The 12,564-nt window shown below is 44.2% G+C and overlaps 1 protein-coding gene across 1 annotated transcript; it reads left to right on the top strand.

Annotated features, from left to right (window-relative positions):
* The first annotated feature begins 379 nt into the window (after nt 1-379).
* LOC123653886 (protein melted) lies at nt 380-11,427 on the top strand. Its single transcript, XM_045589864.1, has 12 exons — nt 380-484; nt 1,380-1,634; nt 1,928-2,132; nt 2,815-3,074; nt 4,861-5,007; nt 7,068-7,225; nt 7,465-7,745; nt 8,645-8,734; nt 9,093-9,199; nt 9,768-10,236; nt 10,314-10,852; nt 10,984-11,427. The coding sequence occupies exons 1-12, from the start codon at nt 380-382 to the stop codon at nt 11,230-11,232; spliced, it is 2,865 nt and encodes a 954-aa protein (XP_045445820.1). The 3' UTR covers nt 11,233-11,427.
* Nucleotides 11,428-12,564: the final 1,137 nt, after the last annotated feature.

Raw genomic sequence — 12,564 nt, 5'->3', positions numbered from 1 at the left:
TGAAACTACTGTTACTGTAGTTTCTTACTAATTTTGTCCGATTATCCGAATGTGAGTTCATTGACTGATTGACGTTTGAACAACGACAAGTCGACCAAAATGACCAAATTACATTCGCGATCTCGATTTCAGAACGAAGTGGACATCTCATAAATAGCTGATGTACACACATCAACATTATTTTATTTTACTTATCGAGAAAGTGTGTGTGTGTAATAAGTGCATCTTAATAAATATGACAAAAATTAAATAAAGCGTCTTATAATTGTGTTGAACTATGTAGGTTCGTGTGGGATGTGGTGTTAATTTGTCCAGTCAGGTGTTTGTTGGTGGTTTATCCAGTATTTTCGTGAAGTTAAGTGGTCGTCCAGACAGCAGTATGCACGAATTGCTGAAGCACGTGCTAACGGAGCGGGATCTTACCCGAGCAGGCGATATTTTCGCTATCGCGGACACCGATATTGTCGATGACTTGAATGAAGTGGTAAGTTACGAAACTTGTTTATCAGCGAACCAGCGGTAGATGTCAATAAACACTTGTAGATTCTATTTTTTTTAGTTTTCTTTACTTTCTCTTTTAAATTAAGTTCTAGTAAATATCCTTAAACATGAGACAGGTATTATTTTAACATTTAGTTTACTGTCTTCAACTGTTTACTTAAACTTTTTTAATAACGTAATGATGTCCTATGAATAAGAAAATTAACTGTGCATAAATATTGTTTTTTGTATATGTGATAGTTATATTTTATAACTAATTATAAAATAACAAATCTTTTGTATTGAATTCTAAATTCTTCAATAAAGAAAAAGGACAGATTGTTTGAAATTGAACTAAAATAAATGTATTAAATACTCGCTTTAAATATTTCTATAAAAGTATGATATTTTACGCTAGAAAGAGGAGAGAAAGAAAAGGAAGAAGTTCTTTTATTTTATTAAAAGCTCAGATGATTCATAAAGTTAATTTGTAAAAGATAAATTTGTGAAAACAAGTAGATTATAAATACAAATAATCTGTATCTATTTATCTGAAAATTATTACAGTTGGATTTTGGCTAAGATCTAGACTAGGAAAAACTGAATTAGAAAAACCGAATAATGGGGTTTTTGGGTGTGGAGGGCGGAGGGTGTAGGGGCATCTATACAAGGTAACACTGTCACACCTCAAAACCCCATGGTTATTGGTATACCATGGATATCCATGGTTAAAGTTTTGAGGTTAGAAGAAGAATTTAAAGCTATTATAATACCTTTGAGCTCGTACTGTTTGCATTGTGTGACAAATCGACACTTTTAAACAAAATAACGTGTCAGACATAATATTCTAATAACATTAGTAACATTGCTTGTAATTATTTTTCGTCTTTTAATTTCAGTTAAAACAAATAACTGACATATCGTCAAGACCAGACTATATCCGAAACGATCGTGATCAAGCTCTCATTGAGATTTGTGTGACCAAAGTAACGTCATGTATAAAGGAGACGGGCACACTGGAGAAGTACTGTGGCTCACTGGTGGCATTGTTAGAATCTTGCCTCCATCATAATTTGATGCCTGTTGGACATCTACGAGATGATGATCCACCTCATGCCAAGATTGCATCCGATGTTATTGCTTGTATTGTACTGGTGAGTTTTAATTATTATTATTATCAAATATATTTTATATAAATAAAATGATTGAGGCCTCTTTGCATATGTGGATGGGCAAAACTACTGACCAGATTTTACTACTAAATTTTCTCAATTTTACTTTGTAGACTGTCTCAGTTGTAATGATGCATTTTGTAAGCTATTTACTTTCGACATTTTGTCTAGTTGAGTATTTACTTATGTAACTCTCTTTTACTATTTCGTAAACTAGGCATGATGAAAAGCTACCCTACTAAGGTGTTACTGATTTACATAACTCTACGTATCAGGTATCGTTTCCCCTCCAATCAGACAAGGAAACGAGTAGCAACGCCGAGGTAATGGAACTCTTCCTGCCTGTCGCGGTCCAGTTCCTACATAAAGGCAACAGAGAAATATCGCGCCACATGGCACGCTATCTCTCTCTAGCTGCGGTACATCACGCGGTGCTCTTGAAGCCCCATGTCCAAACAATAATGGATTCTATTATGTCAGGTACAATAACTAAATAATTAAATCTAGTATAAATTTATGAACCCGTTCACTGCTGGGTTTGTGTATAAATCCTCTTTTTAAACTTTCCCCTGTGCAAGCTTTCCATATAAATAAAAATAAATTACCGAAATGTATGTACGCGCGTAGTTTCCATATGTCAGCTCAAATTGGATAATACTTTTTATTTGTGTTCGTTATTGCCGGGACACAGTCTGTACAAAAAAAAAAAAAAAAAAAAAATAGCCAGCTAGTTTAAATAATTAAAACTGCTGCTATGCACTGTTAGATTTTTTAGAATTATGTTACCTGTACACGATGGAAAATTTTTAGTCTGTCTGTCTGTTATATTACATGCTTACAAATGAAAAATTAAGACATAAGATTATTTTCTTGTAATAACCTCCAGTACTAGTTTACTTTTCATTATCATTTTCAAAATCAGACATTTAGATCTGAAACTAATCTATTTTAAAGTTTATAATGTTGACCCGGACATTTTTAGTCCAGAATGCAAAGTGGTAAAGGTAAATACTTCTTTCCACCTCCACCAAGAAGTATTTACCTTTGCTAGCCTATATACTTAATTATCTAATTTAATCGAAAAAATTCAGTGATTGTAAGTAAAGTTGTCCAAAATAATTTAGTGATTCCGAACGACGTACGTTTTATTTTCCACCACCAGGCAACTACCCACTGTGTCGAATTCTAACGAATTTGTACGAAGTATGTCCGGAACCGCTGGAGGGTCACGTCACAGCACTAGTGTCGTTGTTGCCTCACGCCGAACCCGTCGAGAAGAGCTCACTTTTCGCACTCTTCGAACAGATCGCCGCGAGAAGACCGGAAGCATTGAAGACAGCAATTCCGCAGTTATTGTCTTATCTATGCCCTAACACTGCGAGTCAGGATGACTCTGGATGCATGTGTGTAGATCTATTACAGGTAAATAACTTTATCAGCTAGATTATAAAATGAATACAAATAAATACAGGTAATGGGTCAAATGACGTCAAAAAAATTTTTTGGTCTGGTTGTCCAGTTGGTTTGTGGCGTATCCGAATCACCCCCATAAATGTTCCGTGATTTTTTATAGTTTAGGAGTTACGATTGTTTTTTCAATTTTTAAGAAATTTCGACACGTCCAAAAAATCTAAAAAAAAACAAAATCCTTTTTTTGAGTGATTAGTCCTTATGATTTCTTAGTTAATTTTAAGACAGACTTTCAGCTTTCATTATAATAAAAGGAAAGTGGTGCTTAATGGGGGGAATTTGGCTACGGTCTTCAACGACAGCAAGGTGATTTTTTTTTATAATGATAATGGATAGGAATGCCTAAGGCTAATTAATAATTAAAGAATGCTGGAAACCTATAATGTTGGATGGATAAGGAAAGTTTTCTTAGAAGTAAATAATAATGTAATAATTGTGTTTGCTCGCAAACGAAAAAAAAAACCGACTTCAATTACATCGACGAAAAATACAACGTAGATCGACGAAAAAATAGTCAAGTAACTACGCGTTATCAAAGATTACTCAAAAAGTAGTTATCAGATCTCAATAAAATTTATATGTGACCACATGACAAACATCAGCTTTCGATTAAATTAAAAATTATTAAAATCGGTACACCCAGTAAAAAGTTATTGCGGATTTTCAAGAGTTTCCCTCGATTTCTCTAGGATTTCATCATCAGATCCTGGTTTCCTTATCATGGTACTAAACTAGGGATATCTTCTTTCCAACAAAAAAAAGAATTATCAAAATCGGTACACCCAGTAAAAAGTTATTGCGGATTTTCAAGAGTTTCCCTCGATTTCTCTGGGATCCCATCATCAGATCCTGGTTTCCTGATCATGGTACTAAACTAGGGATATCTCCTTTCCAACAAAAAAGAATTATCAAAATCGGTACATCCAGTAGAAAGTTATGCGGTATAATACAACGTAGGTCGACGAAAAAAGCGTCAAGTAAAAACGCATTATTAGATATAACTCGAAAAGTAGTTGTTAGATCTCAAATAAATTTAAATGGGACCAATTGGCACACACCACCTTTCGATTAAAAAAAAATTGTCGAAATCGGTCCACACGGTCAAAAGTTCTGATGTAACATACATAAAAAAAAATACAGTCGAATTGAGAACCTCCTCCTTTTTTGGAAGTCGGTTAAAAACGACTTAATATTTTTAAAACTTATTATAGATTTTCAAATTATACACTTTTTTTATGCAAAACTGCCTTGCTCAAGTAGCTGGTCTTAAAGACAAACTAAAATTTAAAGAGGACAACTAATTTTGCTTAATTTTAATCATGCTGTGTGGTTATGGCCGTAAAGAATATAGCCACCCCCTCTCTTCCCGTGGGTGTCGTAAGAGGCGACTAAGAGATAACACAGTTCCACTACCACCTTGAAACTTAAAAAGCCGACCGGTGGCGGGAAAAACATCCAAACGCTGGCTTTGAAATGCACAGGTCGAAGACGGGCAGCAGCGTCTTTGGTGCGACAAAGCCAGTCCTGCGGTCACCAACCCGCCTGCCCCAAGCCTGCCCAGCGTGCTGACTATGGGCAAAACACATGAGTCACGCCATTTTTTGGCGTGAACTTGTGGAGGCCTATGTCCAGTAGTGGACTGCCAAAGGATGTTGTGATGATGATGATGCTGTGATTATACTAGCTGACCCCGCAAAGTTGGTCTTCTTGATGTCGTTGGATCTGTTTGTTATTCTAGGTAATAGCCAGCGTGAGTCGCAGTCGAGCCTCGCTAGTGGCGGAGCACACTGCCGCCGTGCGCCTCGCGTCCCGCGCGCCGCACGCCTCCCCCCGCGCCACCGCGCTCGTCGCCTCCATCCTCGCCACCCTCGGGTACAGCAGCAGGGTGAGTGTCACTGTGTCACTGCGCCGCACGCCTCCCCCCGCGCCACCGCGCTCGTCGCCTCCATCCTCGCCACCCTCGGGTACAGCAGCAGGGTGAGTGTCACTGTGTCACTGCGCCGCACGCCTCCCCCCGCGCCACCGCGCTCGTCGCCTCCATCCTCGCCACCCTCGGGTACAGCAGCAGGGTGAGTGTCACTGTGTCACTGCGCCGCACGCCTCCCCCCGCGCCACCGCGCTCGTCGCCTCCATCCTCGCCACCCTCGGGTACAGCAGCAGGGTGAGTGTCACTGTGTCACTGCGCCGCACGCCTCCCCCCGCGCCACCGCGCTCGTCGCCTCCATCCTCGCCACCCTCGGGTACAGCAGCAGGGTGAGTGTCACTGTGTCACTGCGCCGCACGCCTCCCCCCGCGCCACCGCGCTCGTCGCCTCCATCCTCGCCACCCTCGGGTACAGCAGCAGGGTGAGTGTCACTGTGTCACTGCGCCGCACGCCTCCCCCCGCGCCACCGCGCTCGTCGCCTCCATCCTCGCCACCCTCGGGTACAGCAGCAGGGTGAGTGTCACTGTGTCACTGCGCCGCACGCCTCCCCCCGCGCCACCGCGCTCGTCGCCTCCATCCTCGCCACCCTCGGGTACAGCAGCAGGGTGAGTGTCACTGTGTCACTGCGCCGCACGCCTCCCCCCGCGCCACCGCGCTCGTCGCCTCCATCCTCGCCACCCTCGGGTACAGCAGCAGGGTGAGTGTCACTGTGTCACTGTGCCGCACGCCTCCCCCCGCGCCACCGCGCTCGTCGCCTCCATCCTCGCCACCCTCGGGTACAGCAGCAGGGTGAGTGTCACTGTGTCACTGCGCCGCACGCCTCCCCCCGCGCCACCGCGCTCGTCGCCTCCATCCTCGCCACCCTCGGGTACAGCAGCAGGGTGAGTGTCACTGTGTCACTGCGCCGCACGCCTCCCCCCGCGCCACCGCGCTCGTCGCCTCCATCCTCGCCACCCTCGGGTACAGCAGCAGGGTGAGTGTCACTGTGTCACTGCGCCGCACGCCTCCCCCCGCGCCACCGCGCTCGTCGCCTCCATCCTCGCCACCCTCGGGTACAGCAGCAGGGTGAGTGTCACTGTGTCACTGCGCCGCACGCCTCCCCCCGCGCCACCGCGCTCGTCGCCTCCATCCTCGCCACCCTCGGGTACAGCAGCAGGGTGAGTGTCACTGTGTCACTGCGCCGCACGCCTCCCCCCGCGCCACCGCGCTCGTCGCCTCCATCCTCGCCACCCTCGGGTACAGCAGCAGGGTGAGTGTCACTGTGTCACTGCGCCGCACGCCTCCCCCCGCGCCACCGCGCTCGTCGCCTCCATCCTCGCCACCCTCGGGTACAGCAGCAGGGTGAGTGTCACTGTGTCACTGCGCCGCACGCCTCCCCCCGCGCCACCGCGCTCGTCGCCTCCATCCTCGCCACCCTCGGGTACAGCAGCAGGGTGAGTGTCACTGTGTCACTGCGCCGCACGCCTCCCCCCGCGCCACCGCGCTCGTCGCCTCCATCCTCGCCACCCTCGGGTACAGCAGCAGGGTGAGTGTCACTGTGTCACTGCGCCGCACGCCTCCCCCCGCGCCACCGCGCTCGTCGCCTCCATCCTCGCCACCCTCGGGTACAGCAGCAGGGTGAGTGTCACTGTGTCACTGCGCCGCACGCCTCCCCCCGCGCCACCGCGCTCGTCGCCTCCATCCTCGCCACCCTCGGGTACAGCAGCAGGGTGAGTGTCACTGTGTCACTGCGCCGCACGCCTCCCCCCGCGCCACCGCGCTCGTCGCCTCCATCCTCGCCACCCTCGGGTACAGCAGCAGGGTGAGTGTCACTGTGTCACTGCGCCGCACGCCTCCCCCCGCGTCACCGCGCTCGTCGCCTCCATCCTCGCCACCCTCGGGTACAGCAGCAAAGTTGGGTACACTGTAATCGGTAGATAAGACTGTCTCTCGGTTCCCCTGGTAAGGTTCGAATGCCGAATGAATGTAGTTAAAAGTTAAACATACTGTGGCATATATAATGTTATTTTTTCCTGCAACAGGAACGCGCTCAAGAAGCTCTCAACTTTGTGGTAGAGCGTCTCTCTGGCGCCGAATGGCCGGAGCAGGCCGCTTTGTTACGAGAAGCGACTGCTCTGTGCAGCGCCTACCCTGCCCTCTTCACCGACCGTCTTCTAGCCGCGCTCCGCGCTAACAACAGGTTGGCTAACTTGCAATCTCTTAAACACTTATCGAGATCTTTTTTTTATTATTTTTTTATTATGTAAACAAACGGTATTACTTCAATATACAGAAATACGAAACACAATAGTATCACTTAACCAAAAATAGTTTCCGATATTAAAAAAGAAGATATAACAAAGTTCAGAGGAGATGTTTAACATTAACAGAGTTGTCATTATTCCAATAAAATAGACTTAAAATGTTATAACATTCCAGCAATCGTCCAAAGTCAAGTCACGGTGAAGTGAACAGAACGCCAGGTGGTGTGACGATCGTGAAGCTAGGTGGTCCCAACACACCCGTCACGACCACATCGAGCTCGGTGACCCCCGCCACTGCGGGTCCCACAGTGGGCTCCGCAGCGGGGCCGGTGGTGGGGCCCCCGGTGCCGGTCACCGGCTACACGCGGAGGGCGAAGCTGGGTGACTCGCGCAGTACGGGACGGCTGCACCCGGGGCCCAACTCACACCGAAGTATGACTCGATTGAATGTTGCCGGTTAGAAAGTTTTTAAACTTTCTTATTGTATACATACTATGACATACATTTACGTGATATTTAACTTATAATTATAGTGTGGTATCCTATCAAAATTAATTATAAAACTTTTCATTTCGGTTAAATTTGTTTTGACTAGGTAAATGACGTCATTGAACTCAATAATGACTAATTCTCTGATCAAAAATATAAAATTATATGTTTTGTGACTACTACAAGAGTAGATTAGGAATCTCATAAGCAATCATTATAAGCGAAATAAATGTAATAGCTACATACAAGTTATAAGTCTGCATGTAGATGTTGTTGTGTTTGTTATATACTACAAAGTTTTATTATCTGTACAGATGAATGGAATTGCAATGTCTGTTGGTAATTATATATAAAAATTATGTTACATTGGCTATTTGTATACATTTGGACTCACTGTACTTATTCTTCGTCTTGTTGTTAGTCTGTGATGCTTAGTGTGATGGGTCATGTATCTTTTATGTTACTATCATTTATGTGGCTATCCTATTAACTTCATTTTGTTTTGTTTTTCAAGGCATTTTAATATCGGCTCTTAATACTGCCCTTTTGTAACAGTACTAAGATGTATAGATAGGAAAACCTATTACTGGCCTTATTATTGTTAATATTATGTTAAATGTCATATATATACGAATTGTAACGCTGTTGGTTTTCGAACAACATAAAATAAAAATAAAATAAATTTAATTTTAACAAAAGCATACATAATAAATAAAATAAAAAATCGTAATCGCGTTTTGTAAATCACTTTCGCGTTTTAAGGATGAAGAAGTCATATACGGATCAAGACTGACGTCAAAGCTTATCCATAACCGCGACTATTGAAATTCGAATATGCAGTAAATGTAAAACGTTTCCATTTCCAGGTGGTTCAGTTGGAGGCCTCCATAAAAGCATGACAAGGTTGTCATCGTCCCAGCAGATCAATGCTCAGCAGAACTCAAACCCACCACAAAGTAGGTCTTATTAGTAGTGAATATCTGAACCTGCGTTGATTCTAATGTTCTGATATATATCACATAATGTCTTAGTTCGTTATTATGTCTTGCTTGTTGTGAAATACGTATAGAAGTCGATACAGTAGTCGAGTTGATTAATTGGGGACAAATATTTTCTCCCAATAACATTTATATAGTTGTGCAGGAGATTTACATTCCGAATCAGTGGTAGCTTCACTTTTAATTTTAATTATAATTAATTAATTAAGTCAAATATAATTTTAATTTGTAAAATGACGATTCAAATTGCTTTTACAGCCTACTTAAAAAAAAGTAATTTTTGATTTTGATTTTCAACATTCTTTGTTGCCCGCAGCGGGCGGCAAGGTGGGCGGAGTGGGCGCCAAGGCTGCGGTGACGGTGGGCGCGCCCCGCCTCGCCGCCAGACATCTGCACAACATACTCATCGGACCCACGCCCACGGTGAGCATCACTACTTACACACACCACCGCTAGGGGACTACACACAACACCGCTAGGAGACTACACACACATACACCGCTAGGAGACTACACACACATACACCGCTAGGAGACTACACACACATACACCGCTAGGAGGCTAAACACACACCCCTAGGAGAATACACGCACACACCGCTAAGAGACTACACACAAACCGCTAGGAGACTACACACACACCGCTAGGAAACTACACACACACCACTAGGAGACCTCACACACACCACTAGGACACCTCACACACACCGCTAGGAGACTATCCACACACCGCTAGGAGACTACACACACATCGTTAGGAGACTACACACACACACCACTAGGAGACTATCCACACACCGCTAGGAGACTACAACTTAAGAACTTATTTTTGGAACTAAGGCCGTTAGGCCGTTAATGTATATCTGTCTGAAATATTTAGGCTACATTTTAAATAATCTAAATTTTATTGATGCATGCCATCTGATGCTTTTCTTCAATACTTATGTTAAATTTTAATCATAAAACTTTTTCATCATTGTTTTCATGTTTAGAACTCTGGACCTACTATAATATCAGGACCATCGTCGCTCCAAACGCAATCGATATCAGTGAACCCCTTGACGTCTGGTAAATCGTCCGACGCGCTAGTCCCGTCGGTCTCGATCCAGCACTCGAACACGGCGCTGGGGCAGGTCTCCGTGATCACTAGTTCGCCCAGTGGGTCTAACCTACTTCACACCACCTCCGGTCCCGTATCCGTGGGCACGAACTCGCTCGGTCCCGTCACGGTCACGTCCCGGCGGGCGAACAACACCAGCGTCACTATGATCAACTCGAGCAACTCGAACGGCAACAACGATAACAACAACTCGAACCCGAACCACAGAATAAGCGTGTTCGAGCCGTACCCCATGAGGGACACCGTGCAACACTTTTGCGAGAAGCACCTGGATAAGATCAAGGCGTACATGGACAACGTGTCGCTGAGGATACCGCCGCCGGCCAAGTGCACCATCGAAGGTGAGTCACTCGAATTAGTTTCCCGCCGCCGTAGTCCGCGGGTCAGGTTCAGTCAGTGAAGTCGCGCCCGTCCGCAGAGCGGCGCTCCAAGAAGCAGGCGCGCCTGTCGTTCGCGTGCGCGCGGCGCGGGCCGCACTGCCTGTACGCGCGCGCCGCCTTCAGCGTGCGCACGCGCGCGCCGCGCGTGTGGATCCACCTCATGTTCCTGGCGCTGCAGGCGCGCCACGCCGCCGCGCTGTCCTCGCGCGACCCCACCGTGGCCAGCCTCAAGCACTGCTGGGACATCCTCAAGTGCGAGAACCGCACGTTCCTCACGCTGGTGACGGGCGCCTTCCCGGGCCTCAAGGAGCAGGAGCTGGTGCTGAGCGAGCTGCGCGCCGCCGGCTTCTTCGACGTGTTCGAGGTGGGCGCGCCCGGCGAGGGCTGCCCGGCGCGCGCGCCCTGGCGCTGCTTCCTGTGCGCGCACCCCGAGCGCGCCGTGGGCTTCCTGGCCGGCGACGGCGCGCCCGTCATCGAGGGCCAGCTCAAGGAGAAGAAGGGCCGCTGGCGCCTGTTCCGCCGCTGGCGCACGCGCTACTTCACGCTCTCCGGCGCGCACCTCTCCTGCAAGGGCGCGGTACGGTTCTTGAACTGTTACTACTGATTAACACATGTTTACACATATATACACATATAGAACAGATATATACTCGCTTCTTTAGATTGACGGCGAACTAAATTAATATTAATAAGCATTTCTACTTTCAGAGTGGTGGCGAAAGCATAGACATAAATCAAATTCGTTCGGTAAAAGTGTCGCGCGGTGCTCGCAACATACCCAAGGCGTTCGAGATATTCACGGGCGATCAAACCCTCATCCTGAAGCCAAAAGACGGTAAAAATGCAGAAGAGTGGGCCCAGTGTCTGAGCATAGCGGTGGCACACTCGCAGGCCAGAGACGCGCCGGCCAAGGCGAACAGCCTGCCCGCCCGAGGGCTCACACTGAAAAGCTTCTGACGACTACTGCTGCTCTAAGTTGGTCTTCAGACCTTTGATGTACAGACCTCTAACTCACTCCACTATCGGTTGTCTTCACTCAGGTAATACTAGTCTAACTACATGAAAGTCGAGCCTTAAGTGGCGTGACAAATTTAATAAATTTAAAATTTCTTTTATAGGTAAAAATTACTCAGTTTGATACTTGAAATATTATACCAATATATTAGATTTTAATTTTCATTTTTGATCAAAAAAAAAAAAAAAAAAAAATAGACAACGTTAAAACTATTTATCGATTTGATAGTATTTTGAAAATTATATAAAAAATATTTTATCAATATTTGCCAACTGATACGACACTGATTGCTTAACACGCGGTTCAGTTAACTTAAAAACGGTGATAACATCTAATAAGTTCTGTCTGTAACCCGGGCTCAACTTTTGGTTGTCAGTCTGTAATCTTACCACATGAGCAATTTTAAGCTACTTACTTGCTCGGTATATAATATATTTAATTTTTAACATAAAATATTATGTAAATATACAATTAAATTATATCATATACATAGCCTAGATAAGCAAAGATTATTTTACGCTGTATATTTTTACGTATCTTATAACATTTGCAAAATTAACCATTTTTGAATTCAAATAATTAATATACTTAATAATTTTGGCCTTTATTTCGACTGATCTAAGACTTGATGTGCATTTAATATAAGCTATTTTATAAGTAAATAGGTGCAAGGGAAACGTATACTATTTCAGAGTGCATAAATAAAGGTTTTACAATTTATGCATATATTTATTCATAAATAGTAGTTTAAATTTATCGCGTCTGCCTATTTTCTGTATTAAAGCCCGGAAGAAACCAAAATTTAACGATTTATATTGTCAGTTCGTTCATTACGATTTTGTGATATATTTATACTCTGTGACCTCATTACTTAATATAAAATAATTTTTTATCTTGAATTATTACGGTTTAGCAAAAAAAAAAAATTCTAAGATTTTCTTGTAAACACAAATCAAAATTAGCCAGTAAAGATATAACACATAAGTGACAGATAAATGTCAAAAGATTATACAGTGTTAATAAAAATAACGTAACAAACGTCATTTATAAATATTAAATAACTATAAAAGACAAAGTAAAACGCGACCATTTTGTATTATAGTAGGAATAATGGTAGTAAAAGTACAAGTTTTTTTACTGTTTTATGATGATTTTTTTTTATTGTTTGAAAGTCAATTTATAAAATTGAAAGTATTGTTATGACATGATAATTTTTTTCTGTATATACATGATTTTTGAATAAATATTGACAATTGAAATGTTAGAAGGCGAAA

This window comes from Melitaea cinxia, chromosome 5, assembly GCF_905220565.1.
Source record: "Melitaea cinxia chromosome 5, ilMelCinx1.1, whole genome shotgun sequence".
In the NCBI taxonomy this organism is placed as follows: domain Eukaryota; kingdom Metazoa; phylum Arthropoda; class Insecta; order Lepidoptera; family Nymphalidae; genus Melitaea; species Melitaea cinxia.
This window is presented reverse-complemented; position numbering and strand designations above follow the sequence as displayed.